Below are 18,291 nucleotides of genomic sequence, written 5' to 3'. Positions count from 1 at the left end.
ACCCAAATGTATGTAACAGGCAGAGGGAAGCATCTCCGACCCCATAAAGAATATATATTCTTGATCAGCATAAATAGCCATGTCCGTCTGTCTGTCCGTCCGTCCGTCCGTATGTATGAACATTTGTATGTATGAACAGACAGACAGACGGACATGGCTTCATACGCAAGTATCTCAGAACCTATAAGAGCTAGAGACTTGAAATTTTAGATGTAGGTGCTCCTAGCTCCCGCGCAGATCGAGCAATTTTGGTAAATAATAAGAGCTAGAGTCACCAAACTTGACATATAGCTTCTAAAATAGAATATATATATTCATTTGATGTTGGAAGAAGAGGGTTCAGGGTATCCCCTAGTCGGGAGCTCCCGACTAGAACCTCTAACTTGTTTCTTATTATACTGTGCCATTGGTAACAGACACTTAAAAGTTGATACAACTCAACAAATCAAAAGTGAAATTAAAATCACGCTATCTTTTATATTTATTAAGAACTGAATATCTCAAGAGAATGTATCGTTCAGGAACGGCTGAACTGCTGAGTTGCAAACATCGTTCATGACCGACTGAACGAGTATCAAGAATGTATCGTTCATGACCGACTGAACGAGTACAGGGTCCGACTGAATAGCTAAACGAGTGAACTAAGTGACCGATTGAGTTCACTAATTCCTAAATAAGTTCAGTAGTTCATTTTAATGACCCGTTCAATTAAACTTGGTCTGAACTAAACGACACAACTCTATTGTCTAGTGATAACATGTAGCCATGATGTGCCTTAATTCCAATCTTGGATGTCAGCGAGGAGGTGTATAAGTACAAAAGCGACAAGTCAGGAGAGGCCGAATGTCAAAAGACAGATAGATAGATAAGAAGGATAAGACACATGTTGATTGCTAGTAATAAGGAATTTTCGATAATCTGATTTGTGATGTTGAGCAGAGCGGACTTGGAGAAAACCGTGGACTCAATAACTCATTGAAACAAAGAATAAAGTTGTAATATATGTACATCGGGCAAAAAATTCGAGATGGTTAATGCTCGTTTTGCAAGTTATTAATTTTTACAAATTTCGCGTGTTTTTTGGGGGAACAGGTCGCCTATCAATCAGTTGAAACGACAAAGGCTAGCATGCCATCATAGACAAAGAAAAGAAAAGAAAAGTAGGTCTGCACTTATTTATGGATGTATAGTGTACGATAGTTACCCCGGAGATGGAAATCGGGGGCCGCGTATCCCCACCCTATCATGATCGTCCAAGAGCCTAGAAATGTTTGAGACGATCCCTTGTAAATCCTTGTTATTGGTCACATGGACTGAAGTCCTCTTTTCATAAGTCCCGGAATTGGAAAGGGTCTAAGTTAGAATTCATTATAACTTCTTTATTTATGTCAATTAGATCTTTCATTTAAGTTGTTGCTGTTCCATAACATTGCATAAACTATTGCAACATATTGATGATTTGATTTTACTTCGATTTAGAAGCAATAATTATGATTATTACATTAATTAATTAATTAATTAATTATTGAATTATCATATAGTTGCTTCCCTACCACGGAGATTTTTCATGTGTTTTGTTGGCAAAAATTATTTGATTTAATTTATTACAAAGCCAATTACAAAAGGTGTGGAGTACTACCTTGTATTTGCGAAAATACAATGCAATGCCTAAAAAGACGGCTCACCAACAGCAGGCAACACCAGCAACAGCCGCGCAACAGCAGCAATTAATGACGACGTTGTTGGAGGCGCAGCAGAGAGATTGGTCGATATAATTGCCGACCGCTTAGACGCATGTGAACGATCATTAGATGATGGAGCATCCGGACTGCCGGATGGATGCCGGAGAACAGCGGTTCGAGCAAAAATTCCAACAACTGTGGTCTTCGTTTGAATTATTATGGCGCACAAGCTGAATCAATTTACATGGATAGCGTGGGACGAGCTGTTTTATGTGAACTACCGCCTGCTACCTACAACAGCATCATGGTACAGCGATTTATAGACAGTATTCGCGAGACGACGTACTAAGCTTTAATTCTCGCCAGTAGTTCGGGACCTTGACAGAGGCGCGCTCACCCAGGAGGAATGGCAGACTTGCGCGGAGAGACACCACGAGCAGCTTGAGCCAACCTCGTGAGCCGGCGAAAAAGTAGATCAGGCCAACTTTCGTGGGCGAAGGTTGGCAATTGACCAAAACCGCCCCGACTATCATCCGCTCGCAGTATCTGACCATTCTGAAAAGAACCAAGCCTTTGTAACGAACCATTACATAATCGATGCACCGATTGAGAAAAAGCAGGATCTAGAGCCAACTGCCGCTGTGTCAACGTCTAGAAGTTGAGGATGTCCAGTCCCCGTTGTTTAGTTGAGTGCCCAGCATCCGCCACTGGCTGATCAAACAGCTACACGACACCCCTTCGAACACCTCTCTGGGAACGCGATGCCGCCTCAGTAAACCTGCGCCGGACTCTATTCTCATTTACCACAAGTTGAAGGTGTCCCCTCTCCCTTGCAATCACCTTCAACCAAGTGAAGTATTTTTCATTGCCTCATACTAAGGCACTCTATGAATTGGATCTATATGGAAAAATTAAATAAACTATCTATACAATCGCAATTGCAATTACAACAAAATTAAAGTATGTGTGCACATGGGTACAGAAATTCTTGTACACATTATATCTTATATTTGTGGATGGTGCCAATTGGAGTTTTATTTATTTGATTTTGATGTTAAACCTGAGGGGGTCGTAGTAGCCTCTTATAGAATATCATATAATTTTAGGACTTCAATTAAACTGTCTTTCCACAGTAAATCTAAGCTTTAAACTTTAAGCTTTGTTAAATAGTAGCTGTGCTGAATTGAAGTGGGTTGTCCGTATTTCCTACTCGGCTAAGATCGTAAGTAAATACTTTCATCTGTTAACTATCTTGCCTGACATCGAGCCATAGTTGCATCCAGGATGACTGCGAACTGCGGTCGCCTATAGCCACTGGAATAGGCGGCGACATTCTTGCCAGTATTAATGAACTTTTATTGGCAGGTGCTCTTTGAAATAAAGCGTGTGAGCGAGCAGGACACATATGTATTTAATTGCGATCCGCGATCGAATTTCTCTGCCATCGCCTTGTGTGCGGGTGGTCTCGGCAGCTTACCACCACCGCCTCGTGCGCTCGTGATCAGGGGTAACCACCCATCAGGCAGCTACGAACATAATATGTTCCGAATTTTACTTCTCGGCGTTCTCGACGTTACTGCTGGATGTCGTATTAAGGCGAAGAACACCATCGTATTTGACGTCTCATAGCGATGAAAAAATAATCCTTGCTCAAGAGCCACTATAGCAACACTACGGGATATTCCTAAACTCAATAAGGACCTTGTTAGAGCTTTCACTTTAACGATTTTCTACACTTTCTCCGAACTACACTGTCCCCTGATTATTCCATATGGTGAAGGAGTTCATACCTGACGTCCCATAGCAATGTAACAGCAATGATCTTTGGATTAGAACCACTATAGCTATTACTTTAACGACTTTCTATCTGAATTAATCATGACTGCTTAGTCCTCGTTCACTTGGTGAAGTTATTCACACCTTGACGGACTTAGTGATTTAATTCTGTCTTGCAAGCTCCTTATTTGTGTGTTGTTGATTTAATTCTTTATACTTAGCCCCCTCCTTCTCAGATACTTTGTTAATACACCTGTTGTGCAGTGGTCTTGGTGATCTCGTGGTTGCCTTTCAACATACTGATATTGATGCAAGGGTTGACCACAGTCTTTATAAAAACTGAGGATGAGAGGTATATCGTTGTTAGTCATGTCAAATGAACCAGCAATCGTGTCTAGAAGCTTGTCGAAGTGTCATCGGGTTGAGGCAAGTGAATTATTTCAGCCATTTCAGCCTGTTAGAGCTCGGCTCATTCGCAATTTTCGTAAGGAGTTTAAGTATGCTATAATTGACAACTTACTGGGTTTAAGTCTTAAAGAACTTGCGGGAGCTACGTATTAATACGTGAATCGTGCTTGTCCTTCAGTGACTACATGTTTTGTTTGCCACCGGACATTCATCCAATTCGTTCGAACCCCCAGAACCCTGTTATTATGAGGTCGACTTGGTCGGTTCCATGTTACGGGTAGCGTCTGAGTTTGGCACTGTTTCAGTTGTTGTTTTACTATCTTGAATCAATTGAAAATAGATATAAAAGATATAATGGCTTTGCAGAACGACCTCAGTACCTAAAAGAGCTAGAGACTTGAAATTTGATCGTAGGTCCAGTAGGACTAGAACTAGTAAGTTCCCACGCAGTTTGTTTGTGTTTCCGATCATAGGTAATTATTCCCGTTTCTAAGTATCTAAGTAAGTCGATATCGAAATCCTGTTATGTGAACATATCTCTTAAATTTTAAGAGCTGCTAGACTCAATGAAATTGACCTGTAACTTTTAGTAACATACATGGAATATATTTGTTACATAATATAAGTATGTTTAAAGATAAAATTACATATAATAAAGTTACATATAATGGTATATAATAGCAGTTCCTTGATATCCAATGCGATTGCAGACATCGCGGGAGGGACTTATACAAAACTTCCAGAGACTACTCATAATATAGGTACCAGTATTAAACCATTCTTATCCAAAAATCCATATTGAAATACACTGCTATGATGATTCCATGAGAGCTTACAGAGACTGTATTATAGTTCGCACTCGTTGTTCAGAAGGCTTAAAAGTTTTATTGACGAACCAAAAACGAAAGGAGCTCATTAGTATCGTCCATAAATCGAAGATTCAAGTAGCTACGCTAAAAGTAAGTAAGTAAGCTGGAGCCAACTTCTCAAACAATAAAAAAAAAATACATGCTTTCGAATGCAAAATACGTCTTACGAAAATCGGGGTTTTACAAGCAAAAAAGCTCCGCATTCTATCTGGTACACCCAGGTACATTCGAGCTTCCAATTTGGAAAAAGGACTCAGAGTGCCCAAAGTCCGGAACCCTATAATTATACAGACTGCGAACTATATTACGCTGCCTGGAAATCGTCGAAATCACCTGGCTAGGCGCCTACTAAAGACACGCAGAATTGGGGGAGTCCGAATGTGGAGGAGATTTCGGAGGTCTCATCCAATTGATCTCTCAGATCACTTTATATAACCACCCTAGCCTAGTAAAATTTTTCTTTGTTTGGAATAAGAGGTTTGCCCAATTTACTTAGTAATTAACATTAAAATGTTGGCTCTTTTTTGTATTTAATTGGTAAAACAAATTTAATAACCTGAATATCCGTCATTTTTCTAGACTTATTTTATCATCCTTGCGCAAACGATATCATCTTATTTTTTTTTGCCATAATGTTTAAAATTTCTCGTATAACTTCACCCCAGGAGTTTTCAATAGGATTGATGTCTGGGGATTGACTTTTTTTGCAGAAATGTCCACAAATTTATAATAATATTCTAGGCATTTGGGAGCAATTCCATCCCCAAAAAATTTTTATGTCCATTCTGCCATCAATTCAAAAGATCGGATCAACTTTTCACAAGGAAGAGGACAATACTATTGTGCTGCCACCTTCTTTGGATGCCTTACATCATTCGTTGATTACCAGACTACGAACATTTCTTATACCATTATTATCATAACAAATGTATATTTTTTTCATCACTCCCGAGTATTTTCGATTTTTTTTCATCACCCTTTAACCAGAATCTGGATTGTGTGTCTAACAAAATCGTTAAACGAATCCAGACCCTAGAATTTAGTGCCGACATTAAAAACGCATAGAACGTCTCACTTCGGTCTTGGAGGGACAGTCTGGGATGCACCCGTTCCGTCGGAACGTCGGGAACGGAGTTCTGATTTCGGGGGAGCTTTCCCCGCCAGAGTGCGCTGAACACCCACGGGCTTCTCCCCATAAACGACCCACATTTGCACCAAAATCGGATGAACTACCGGGCTAAGCAAGCATAACAGCTTGCGGCGATGATCCAATGTATTTTCTCTCATGCACAGGATCTGGGGGCGATGGTGTCGCGAGTACTTCTCCGGTCGGCAATCCAGCCAAGTTGACAATGGAGGCCCGCAACGTGGACGGCGAGCACAACTTGCCGCCGCAGTAGTCTGAAAGACGCTGTTCCTCATAGTTGCCGACAAAATTTTAATAAATGGTTTGCAAATGGTTTCAAACATACAACTTATTATGGGCTTACCGCTGTACCAGAATTATCTATTTATTCTAAAGAAAATAAGTACAAAATATACCCATTGATAATGGTAACGAGAAAGAAAGGCTATCTTCGGCACGCCGAAGATCTAATACCCTTGCAGACCCAACCTTTTCATAATGCTTATAGTGCTTTGCCCGTATCTAAGAAGACAAGGGCAAATAGTTAATGCCGAGTTTGGTCAAGATATCTTGATAAACAAAATGTTCTTTCATACAAAAACTTAATTTTCGACCGATCGTTCCTATGGCAGCTATATGATATAGTATTCCGATCTTAATAGGATTTTGCATATTTATGAGGACCTTAGTAAAACTAATAATTGCCGAGTTTGTTCAAGATATCTTGATAAACAAAATGTTTTTTCATACAAAAACTTAATTTTCGACCGATCGTTCCTATGGCAGCTGATGAATATATATATTTTATGGGGTCGGAGATGTCTCCTTCTATGCGTTACACATTTCACGACAAAATTGTAATACCCTCTGCAAGGGTATAAAAAATTGTATACTGCTTTTGTGCACATGTATTTAAATAAAGAAAGAATCTCTAATCCTGCAGGGTACATATATATTTGCTCAGCACCAATAGCCAAATCGATACAGCTTTGTCCGCCGTTTGTCTTTCTGTCGATCCTAATGAATGACCCTATCGTTATCAGAGATAATAAGATGATTTAGTGTCCACGCTTTGCGAGTTTGTTTCAAGTCTTTCTATTAACTATAAAATCGAGAGACCTGCAATTTAGAACGCAGTATTTTCAATCATCGATAACTCAGTCTGTTTAATATGTAGAGGTTGTATAGTATTATACAAACTGATTCAGAATATTTTTTCGATATCTCCCGCCGTTCGCCCAAAGAAAATGTATAACTTTAGTTTTTCTTAACCGATCTTTATGAAATTTTCTACAGTATATCTTATTGTATCATAGAATATTTGTGTATTCTAAAAAAATCAATTGCATTTAAATTGTGGTTTAAATTGGTTGGCAATAAAAGTTGGGTTATTAACTTGATTTATAGCTCTATGGTGGTAGCGGGGAGGTGGCGATAGGTATGAAATGAAGGATACTTGAAATATCTATAATATTCTAGAAGCAACATATCATGTTTGGTGGCTCTAGCTCTTATTATTTACCCAATTTGCTTAAAAAAACAGGATGTCGATATCGATTTTTTAGGAGCATCTACATCTAAAATTTCAAGTCTCTAGCTCTTATAGGTTCTGAGATCCTTTGGCTCATACATTTGGACAGACGGACGGACGGACAGACAGACGGACATGGCTAGATCGACTCGGCTATTGATGCTGATCAAGAATATATATACTTTATGGGGTCGGAGATGCTTCCTTCTGCCTGTTACATACATTTGGATTTTGCACAAATACAATATACCCTTATACCAATTTTTAATGGGTTCAGGGTATAAAAATAACTTCAAAAGATTGAACGCGCTGGATTTGGGGTACCTTTTAATCTTCCCACTTAGTTGCTTTTAATCTATCTTTATAAAAGAATGTGCAAAATATGCAAATGTATATATTAACAAGAATATAACATTTTTTCAGAAGTCAATCATTTAAAGAGGACGACGGCACATGGAAAGGAAATGATGATGGGAAAGTTGTGAACAATCAACCACAACGGGTAATGGATGATAGAAGTGGAATGATGGCTCAATCTGGGTATATTGGCAGGTTAGTTAATCAGCTAATGAATTTTGCTGTTGTACTTTTTATTTTTATAATAAAGTTATAAAATATTTAACGCGTAGAAAGAGGCATCGTTGAGCCCAGCCGATTTGATATAAACATGTCAGTCTCTTCGAATATCTTTTTCTTTGCGAATTAGTCTCTCAGCCATCATCTTAAGACTTCGCAATCGAAGAAACAGAAATTATTAGTTTGCAGCTAGCGCAAATTGCAATAAATTATTGTGTACATGTAAACATAACCATTCATGCGCGACTTTATTAAATTCTATTAACAGCATTACGAATTGTGCTTCCGACTAAAGGCGGTAGCAAGAAGTGCGGTCTGTGGCGGGTTCGAGTCCTGTCGAGGAACTTTTTTTTGAACCCTGAACCCATTAAAAATGGGTAAAAAGGGTATAATGTATTTGTGCAAATGTATGTAACAGGCAGAAGGAAGTATATCCGACCCCATAAAGTATATACATATGTATATATTCTTGTCCGTCCGTCCGTTTGTCCATCCGTCTGTACGAATGTATGAACGCAAGGATATCTAAACCTATTAGAGCTATAGACTTTAAATTTGTTCGTTATGTAAAACGTTTGTTAAGCAAAACCATTATTCCCATATAAATCAATGTAAAATAAAATAATAAAAGATTTGAAAAAATACACCAAAATATTTAAAGTTCAGCACTTATTGAAAGTTAAATGAAACGTATAACAAGTAAGAGGTTTTAGTCGGGAGCTCCCGACTAGGGGATACCTTGAACCCTCTCCTTCCAACATCAAATGCATATATATATTCTATTTTAGAAGCTATATGTCAAGTTTGGTGACAAGCTCTTATTTTTTACCAAAATTGCCCAAAAACAGGATATCGATATAGATTCTTATCGATTGCTTGAAAACGGAGTAAGCTATCGATTATCGGAAACAAACTCGATCTGCGCAGGAACTAGGAGCATTTACATCTAAAATTTCAGTCCCTTATAGGCTCTGAGATCCTTGCGTTCATACATACGGACGGACGGACGGACTATTGATGCTGATCAAGAATATATATACTTTATGGGGTCGGAGATGCTTCCTTCTGCCTGTTGCATACATTTGGATTTTGCACAAATACAATATACCCTTATACCCATTTTTAATGAGTATAAGAAACGAATTTAAATAGCAGCACAGAAAACAATACAATCGCAATTACAGTGTTGCTGATAGAATTCAAAGCAGACGCGCATGATGTAGATGTAGATGCTCCTAGCTCCCGCGCAGATCGAGTTTGTTTCCGATAATCGATAACTTACTCCGTTTCCAAGCAATCGATAAAAATCGATACCGATATCCTATTTTTTGGGTAATTTTGGTAAATAATAAGAGCTAGAGCCACCAAACATGATATGTTGCTTCTAGATTATTATAGATATTTCAAGTATCTTTTATTTCATACCTATTGCCACCTCCCCGCTACCACCCCAGAGCAATAAATCAAGTTAGTTGAACCCATTGAAAATGGGTAAAAAGGGTATATTGCATTTGTGCAAAATTTAAATGTAAATAAAGCATCTCCGACCCCATAAATTATATATAGTCTGCTGATCAAGCATCAATAGCCGAGTCGATCTAGTCATGTCCGTCTGTCTGTCTGTCCGTCTGTCCGTCCGTCCGTCTGTCCGTCTATTCGTATGTATGAACGCAAGGATCTCAGAACCTAAAAAAGCTAGTGACTTGAAATTTTAGAGGTAGGTCCTCCTAGTGCCTGCGCAGATCAAGTTTGCTTCAGATAATCGACAACTTACTCCGTTTCCAAGCAATCGAACAAAAATGGATATCGACATCCTGTTTTTTTTAGGAAATTGGGTAAATAATAAGTGCTAGAGCCACCAAACATGATATATTGCTTCTAGAATATTATATATATGTCAAGTATCTTTCATTTTATACATATCGCCACCTCCCCGCTACCACCGCAGAGCTATAAATCAAGTTAATTACCCAACTTTTATTGCCAACCAATTTAAGCCACAATTTAAATGCAATTGACTTTTTTTGAATACACAAATATTCAATATCAATTATTGGTACAATAAGATATACTGTAGAAAATTTCATAAAGATCGGTTAAGAAAAAACCAAATTTATATGTAACTGCGCGATTGGATGGCACAGTTAGCGAAACTTCAAGATTTCTGTATACATGTACACACACACATTCAAGCGCGTCTGCTTCGCATTCTATCGCATTCTAACAGCATGGTAATTGCGACTGTTTTCTGTTCTACTATTTTAATTTGTTTTTTTCCTCAATAATACATAAATATTGGTGTGGCTCTTGAGTAAAGGCATACCAAGTGGTGCGGTCTGTCGCGAGTTCGCAACTTCGCCATGCCTAGGAACATCTCTCATATTCTTCACCTCATGGTGATAAATTCCTACCAAACTCCAATAATTATTTCGCTTCTCCTGTTAATTTTATAAATGCTAGAGCCAGACCACCATGTAAAATGCTATGAGGAATTTTACTATATTGTAGCATCAGTTCAAAAAACAGGCTGGTAATTGCACACTTTTTGAGCAAAAACATTTTTTTTTATAGTTTTAAAATTCTTTTATTTCCAGCTAATTTTCTGTTAATTTTGATTAGCAACTTTTATCAGCGTGAGTTTTGGTTAATGATAGCTTAATTTATATATTGACAATGTGTATGTTTGTGTACATTTTAATTTTACTTCATTAAAGGCGGCGTTTGGCCAGGTATATGGGATATGTCTTTTGATGTCGCCTTCTTCTTCGCCTTCTTAGCAGGTTCCTTGCCAGGATGTTATTGTGATTGCGGAGCTTAAATATGTAGCTTGCTGCTTGCTGGTTGATGATGTCTCCTACCATAGAAACCTTAAAGTCCTTCTCGAATTCTCGTGTGCGAATATACCATTCGGCTCCAAAAACATAAGCAGGATTCGTGCGAATCAGTCGAAGAGGCTACCACACGAAAAAGTGTTATATATTTCACAGAATCCGGGTATACTTTTTGATCGTAAATTGTGTAAAAGGCCCCACTTGTAAAAGTGGCCCATTTCGTGATGGGCCAAGGATCCAAGGTGTGAGGCGCAAGGGGTACTTGATATGATAAATAGGCGTATCCAAACGTATCCAAGCGTATCCAAGCTCAAATGCGCAGTTAAAATGTGCCCTTTACTGTTGGAAGTCGGTAGAAACGGTTTCGTAAACTGTTAGGATGATCAGTACAGTGAATAATATTTAAAGGTCTGGACACATCAAGGACAATGCCCTTTGGGAAAGAACTTAGATTTGTCAGCGTATCTATGCTCTATTACGGTAGCCTTCTATCTGGAAATACCAACTAAATGTGCCTTGCCCATAGCACCTTGCCGAATCCGTCACTTCTGACGTATAGCAGGACCAAGATTGTGATGACGGATCTTGTCCACGACAAATGGGGCGAAGGTTTCGATATCGTCAGACGACTGGATGGTATGGGACCCATGACCCACTAACGATTTTAGCCATTCCTTGGAGCACTTGGCCTACGAACCTTTGAGGATGCTCGTGTTATTATTGCTCGTATAAGTTGCCACATACGCGTTACGCTAGCCTAAAGGTGAAAATTGGGCAGCGAACAGATAATGATGGCTTGTGGACTAGTCGATGACACAGGGAACATTGCAACCAATGAAAGGGAAAGTGGAAGCGGTTGCTGAAGGGAGTTTCCGACAAAAGCGTACAGAACATAAAAAAAACAATTAACTGAGTTCGAAAAAGAGTAAAGCTTCGTACATGTGTGTTTGTGCTTATGGCATTAAATTGCATATGTAGAAAATAGTTAGCATAAGTTGATTTTAATTGATAGTAAAAAATCTGATTGAAATAAATAAATAATATACAAATGAGGTATATCAGCAAACATCCCGAATGCCTTGATAGAACTAGAAACAACAGAGTCTGGAGGCAGTACGAATGTGTGCGACACGAACAACTGACTCTTTACGCACTAATTTCAAATGCATAGGCGTTGTTTTCATTATGTATGACAACCAAAAGGCCAACCGAGAGATTTTGGGAAGGCGAAGACCAACGACGCTAAAAATTGCTGTTTGATGGGCATGATCTGATCGTAATGATATCAGTTGGAGATATTGTTGGTGATAATCTCACGCCCCCGGTAAAGCTCGCGTTGCATCTCCGTGAAGGAAGTGTTCAGCAGTAACAGTGCTAAATCAGTTTGTTAAGTTAAGAGCTGCTTCTATATCAACGAGAGAGAATTCGCTCACAGAATTTTTTTATATGTGAACCATGTTGTGGCTTTAAAGCTGTTGCAATTTTGATTTGAAAGTCGATTCTTAGGCTTTCAGGCACACATTGGTTCAGTGACTTTGCTTCATGGGCTCGCCGATAAATTCTACAAGCACTTACGTTCTATGGGGATTGAGCAGCTATATTGCATTATTGTGCAAGTGCAGACATTGGATCTGGCAAATTAAACAAAGAGGGGGGAACGCCTAGAAGAGCAGGACTTTATCATTGAAATTTCTACATTGGAATCCATGGCTGCACTGCAAAACTTCAGAAATGCTATTGAAACTAAACGGCCAGGTGGGCAAGAATAGAATTTGAACCAACATTAGTTCCTCACTTGTTACAACTTACTTAATTGTTTTTGGCTGTGTTCCGAGCTATAAAGCCGGTCTTGCCAGTAACTGTGGTCCGAAATCTTTAGATCTGTCTCACGTGTTTTACAGAAACAAAGAATCTTGCTCTTTGCATAAAGAAGAGGCACCAACCGAGTGGTTGCCATAACAGCTGATTTAATACCAGACCCTCCTCCACCTTTGTTTGCTATTATCTCTCGTTTTCTTCAACACAAAAAAATAATTCCTCTGCGTTAAACTCTACCTTGTCGAGCTCTGCTTCATCTTACCTAAGGTCTGCCGTAACAGTACCGCGCTTGTGATTATTCACGAGCAATAGTCCAAACTAGGTAAATAATAAAAAGGAAAGTTCCAATATAAACGTAAGTAACTGAAATATCCCGCAAAAATAAATAACGCGAATTTCGTTGTTTGGAGCAAGCCTGTTCAACGAGCTTTTATGCGTTGGCCAAATCAAGCTGATACCAGGTCGCAATTTAGTTGCCATGTGTCTTGGACTACTTGAATGAGCTACCATCACAAAGCCACCAAATCATACGAAAAATTTATTCTTATTAAAAACACCCACATACGGAAAGTCCAAAAATATGGTGACACAATACTTCTGTGGCAAGGCATTAAGAATGCGTTATAACACAGTGGCTCAACCGCTCGGACATAATTTGGTATTGTGCTGTGTGGTGTCATCGGAAAGTGTGTGAGTGGTCATGCGTTGTAAGCTGGACCCAAATATAATAAACATTAGGGAGTTTCCCCGATAACAAGCCCGCATGCAGCTCTTCTTATTGAGCGTTCGGTCGGCACCCATAAGGAAATAAGACCTCAAAGACCCAAAGAGCCTGTAATATTCGCCAGGTGACTAGCAGGGACGATGGCTGGGTTAATTTTATGCAGCAGCCGCGGTTGCCGGCCAGTAGAGTTAAGGCAATTGTACCTCTAGACAGCGTCCAAATAGGCACGGCAGTACGTCGTTCAGCCACACTGTGATTGAAGCCACATTGCCACATTTCTTTTGATATGCTTCGTAATCACCTCTTTATTGAGATGGCAGAGAGCAAAAGTTCTTGGAGTGATTAAACTACTAGAAATATCGCAAGACACTAGATCACAGCGGGGGCCACAATCGCCACTTGATAGCCAAAGTCTTTATGTCATACTGTGTTCCATGGTTTCCCCCCGGTTCCAGTTCAGTAAAATTGTTTTTCTCGTCGTTTTCACCAGGAAGGTTGTAGACTCTCCAGGGATTATGTCTTATGGCAAAGCTATTAGCCCGCACAGAATAAAAATCTGTATACACAGGAGGGCCAGCTGTATCAATAGGCAACGCCAGCATTGAGGTTATCATAAGCTCTTTTGTCAACCAATCGGACAAACTTGAAACGCCCCAAGATAGGGACGAACGGCGTGCGATTCGCTGAACTGACCGTGACACTATCAAGTCTAGAAACGTGAGACCAGGGATCATGCAAATTCCTCTGTCTGCTGAAACCTGACTCAGATCTTAACTTTTGCTGCCTTTAGTACCTTAATGATTAGTGACGCATGATTAACATATATTGGTATCGCAACTAAAAGTAAGAACTCTAGTTATTCAGATGCCGAGAAATTTTAACTGGGCGTTGGTAGACGGCGTTGAGCTGATCCCTGGACGAGGTGGCGTCGTCAAGCTATTTGCTGCCCTATAAATTTATATATTTGAAACCCAATGCTTTGCCATACCTACGAAAACTAAAAAAATATATGCTGTTAAGTGAAATCTTTTTCTCTTTAATATCTAATAATTTATCTGTATATGTGACCAAGCTATCCATTCTCTCTTTAACTATAAATCTTTTAATTATCTATGTTTTTCTTTATCTCTTGTCGCTGGCGTTGGTCAACACATCATCAATATCAATACGATATGTTTTCGCAATAAAATAATTTAATTTATATTTAAACGAAGTCAATCAAATAATGCATTTCAAAAAGAAAATAAAGCATTATAATTATAATTGTATCGAAAACAATGATGTAGCATTACAATAAACATCAATGGAAGCATTCAACCAAAAAATCTTAGCTAGGATCTTGGGAAAGGAATCAAAAAAAATTTTACGTATTATCAAACATACATCAAATAATTATAAAGTATTTCGAATTTAGAATTACAAGAAATCTACTTCTCAATCAGAAATGTCTTCATCGTGAGTTAGAAGCTCTCAAACATTAAATACTTTGAACAATACTTATAAGACAGTTATCAAAAATCAATGTATCGAGGGCATAACAAATAGTTTCCCTGCATGAATTGCATGTAACCCAAGGCTGAAGCAAAGCAATTAAAATATAGTATATAACCCAATATTTAATTTCTAAGCGAAGTGTCTTTGCTGACTTTCATGAGCTATATGGATGAAATATTTTTGCGAAATCTACTCATCTTGGGTTGAAAATACTGGTAAGCAATTTGATCGCATAGAAGTGTCGAGGCGTGATTCTGTCATGCTAATGATAAGCTCAATTCAATAAAAACATAGTCTACAAGGCAAAACATATTAATAATAACAATGCCTCCCTTGGAACAGAGTAAACATTAAGGGACATAGTTTATATTAGTAAAACACATTTATCAATTCAAATTAATGCCAATTCGCCCTAAACTTCCGCAGTGGTCGGTCGTGTTTTTGCATTTCTATGTGTGTGTATGTTCAGTGCATTACAGCCAAAAAGCGAACACTTACAGTGAGAGTTACACTACATATGCACGCCCCAGGGCTCAACAAACAAATCGCGCCTGTAGAGCGCGACAAATTAAAAGTGCTGCCTCTGACAGCTAAAGTGCCGTATATAATCATTTAAAATACAAAATTCTTGTTATTTTACAAAAGTGCAACCGCGTGCGACTGTAAGAGAGCAAGCTTTAGCCAAGCTCAACTGCGCTCAGCTGACCGCCCATACTCAGCCATAGCGTGTGCGTGTGTGTTAGTGAGCAGAGCTTTCGTGAGAAAGCTTTTGCCAAGTCTCACTAACACAAGCATAGCACTAGCCAATAGGAGAACAGCCAGTGCTGGCATGCCAGTCATAGTGTCTCCAATCTATAACCCACCGTAAAATGAGCAACCGCCATACGTTACGCTGTGCGGGGGCACTAGGAGCGACTACGGTAACGTCGTCTGTCGCACGTTGTATCAGCTGTCTGGTCCCCTCTATCCCATCTCTCCCTAGTCCGAACCCTGTTACAGGACCCCCATCCCCTTTTAAGCAAATACACGCCCACCGTTCAAGCCCAAAAAAGGCGCCGCTAAAAAAAGAGAAGGTGGTGTTCTCTCGCCCAGTATATCTCGCAAGAAGGCGAGCACCACCGAAGCCAAACAAGGCATCCAATCCGGTTCTCGGTTCTCTCTGTGACGAAGAGGAAAGCCACGTGGACATTGAGGTAGAGCTAACTGCCAATAACAACGTCGCTAATGGTGTAGATGAAGATGATAGACCATCCACGTCGCACGCAGCACGCGCTAGGGTCAGCAGGCAATAAACGGCAAATCAGAAGCTTGCCACCCACTTGCAAACCACCCAGACGGCGCCCCTTAATGAGCGCCCTTCTACTTAGGTGCCCAGAATAACTGTGCCAGGAATCGGCAGCTTTGGCACGTTCTGCAAGAAACTGGACAGCATCGTAGGCGCGAACACCTGCATCGTGAGAGCGTTCAACTCTGGCGACTGCATCATCCAATTCTGTCACTCTGATGATTACCGAGGGGTGGAAAGGCATTTTCTTGAGGGCGGTTGCGTGTTCCACCACCACCAACTGACAGAGAACCGGCCATACCGCATAGTCCTAAGAAACATCTCAGCGCAATCGACAGACAAGGGGCACCACTTTGTCCGCATACACCTCCCGTATCACCCTCAGAGTGCCAGGCGTCACATTCCACATTCCTCCGACAACAGCTAACTTGGAGCGGCAATACTGATCAGGTCGTCCTTGTCCCACCATCCGCTTGAGTCGTCTTCCAACTGGTACATGCATTCCGATGATATCCGACTCGGATCCAAAAGAGGCGACTTTTACCTCGCGTCAGTATACTGCCCTCAGACAGTCACTTGAGAGTGACTGAGGCACACTTTCAAACCCTCTTCGACCAGCTCAGGCAAAAGGCTGTACATCCGGAACATCCCTCTGCCAAGGCGGTAATGTTCAGCGCGTCCAACCGTCTCCGACGACTGCTGGCTAGGACCCGAAGGGAAAACCTTGACAGTTTTCTGGATACAGCTGGACAGGACGGCAGCACCTTTTCAGTGTGCAAACTCACCAGAAGGCAAACAACTGTTACCTCCTCAATCATGGATTATTCTAGCCTCTGGCTTCGATCAGACGAGAAGAAAGCCAATGCGTTTGCTGACTGCCTGGAGACGTCTTTCACGCCCTTTCATGTTGCACAGCGCCGTAAAGTGCCTGAATCACTTGATGCGCCACTGCAGATGGCACTCCCAACAAAGAGCAAGCTGAAAACGCTTGAGCTGAAGAAGACCCGTGGATGCGACTTAATTGACAGCAGAGCAGCCAAGGCACTCCCACACAAAGGCACCAGCTTGGTAGCTCGACAAGATCACGCGCCTTGTCCCGGATCATCAGTTTGGCTTTAGGAAGTCTTATGGCTGCTCCGAGGAGGTCCACCGAATCGTCAACCATGTACTGGAGGCATTCGAATAGAAGGAATACTGTGTTACAGGTTTCCTCGACGCAAAACACCAACATTGCTAGTTCTAGTCCAGATCACACATATGCTCTGAGCGACAACGACCATAATAACTCTAACAGATATACCCTCTTGCCTTCTAGCTAATGATGTGCCCACCACAGGGCTATCATCAAGAATCTCGACGATAATATCTCGACATAATATTGTCATAGTCAAAGTCATTCATGCCACTGTTACCGTGAGCTCTTTGATGTCCTGCAGTGCAAGGGACATACCGTCCACCACGAGCTCAATGCATATTCATTTTATTAGAAGAAGATGCTGTACAAGCAGACTGTCAAAGTTCATCGTACTGTCGATCGCACAGGGCTGCGAGTGGCTCATTGAACACGCAATCCTGGCCCACAGCAACAAAACTCATGGGCCCACAACCGAAGACTTTCCGCGTCTAGCAACTACTGGACAAGTAGAATAGCTATCCTATGCAGCTGTGACAAGATGGAAACTAGCAGCTCCATTGATTTATGAACTCTAAGCAACTGAAGGCAGCGGAATAGACCAGCACAGCCCAGGCTCCCGAAACTATTGAGGAGGCAGTAACAGGAGACGCCGGCTGGGCAAGAACTATAGCAGCAGACATCTGGCTACTGATAAGGACTTTCCTTGACATCAAGGATGTGCGCCGATTTTGCAAGCCGCTTGGAATGTTGCCCATCTTGTTCCGTATTCCTACTCCTAAACTCAATTTTAGTCATGGGTAGGGCAAAAAACTCTACTGCCCTCAAAAGGCATTGTGTTAGGCTCCTTGCAATCATCTAAGGCGCTGGAACACATTTACTTGATTGAGAGCTTGTGTGAATCTTTTTAGCTTACAATCCAATCGGCTGAGATCTTTATAAGAATATTTTGATAATTGTTCCACATTTATATATACCGTTCAGCTGTTTATCCACTCACATGTGACCGACAACGGGTACTTACCAATTTAACCACAGC

General features: G+C 40.4%; 1 protein-coding gene across 4 annotated transcripts in view; it reads left to right on the top strand.

The window, feature by feature from the left end:
• The window catches only part of LOC115760392 (synaptosomal-associated protein 25), a 298,733-nt gene that overhangs the window by 236,975 nt on the left and 43,467 nt on the right, over window positions 1-18,291 (top strand). For all 4 annotated transcript variants that reach the window (XM_030701690.1, XM_030701692.1, XM_030701689.1 and 1 more), the window contains one exon: window positions 7,816-7,944. In XM_030701690.1, the coding sequence (XP_030557550.1) occupies window positions 7,816-7,944 (129 nt within the window). The remainder of the gene's footprint in view (window positions 1-7,815; window positions 7,945-18,291) is intronic.

This window comes from Drosophila novamexicana, unplaced genomic scaffold (assembly GCF_003285875.2).
Source record: "Drosophila novamexicana strain 15010-1031.04,08,12 unplaced genomic scaffold, DnovRS2.1 tig00000434-arrow-pilon, whole genome shotgun sequence".
In the NCBI taxonomy this organism is placed as follows: Eukaryota; Metazoa; Arthropoda; class Insecta; order Diptera; family Drosophilidae; genus Drosophila; species Drosophila novamexicana.
The sequence above is the reverse complement of the archived record's forward strand: the minus strand, read 5'-3'. Positions and strand labels throughout refer to the sequence as shown.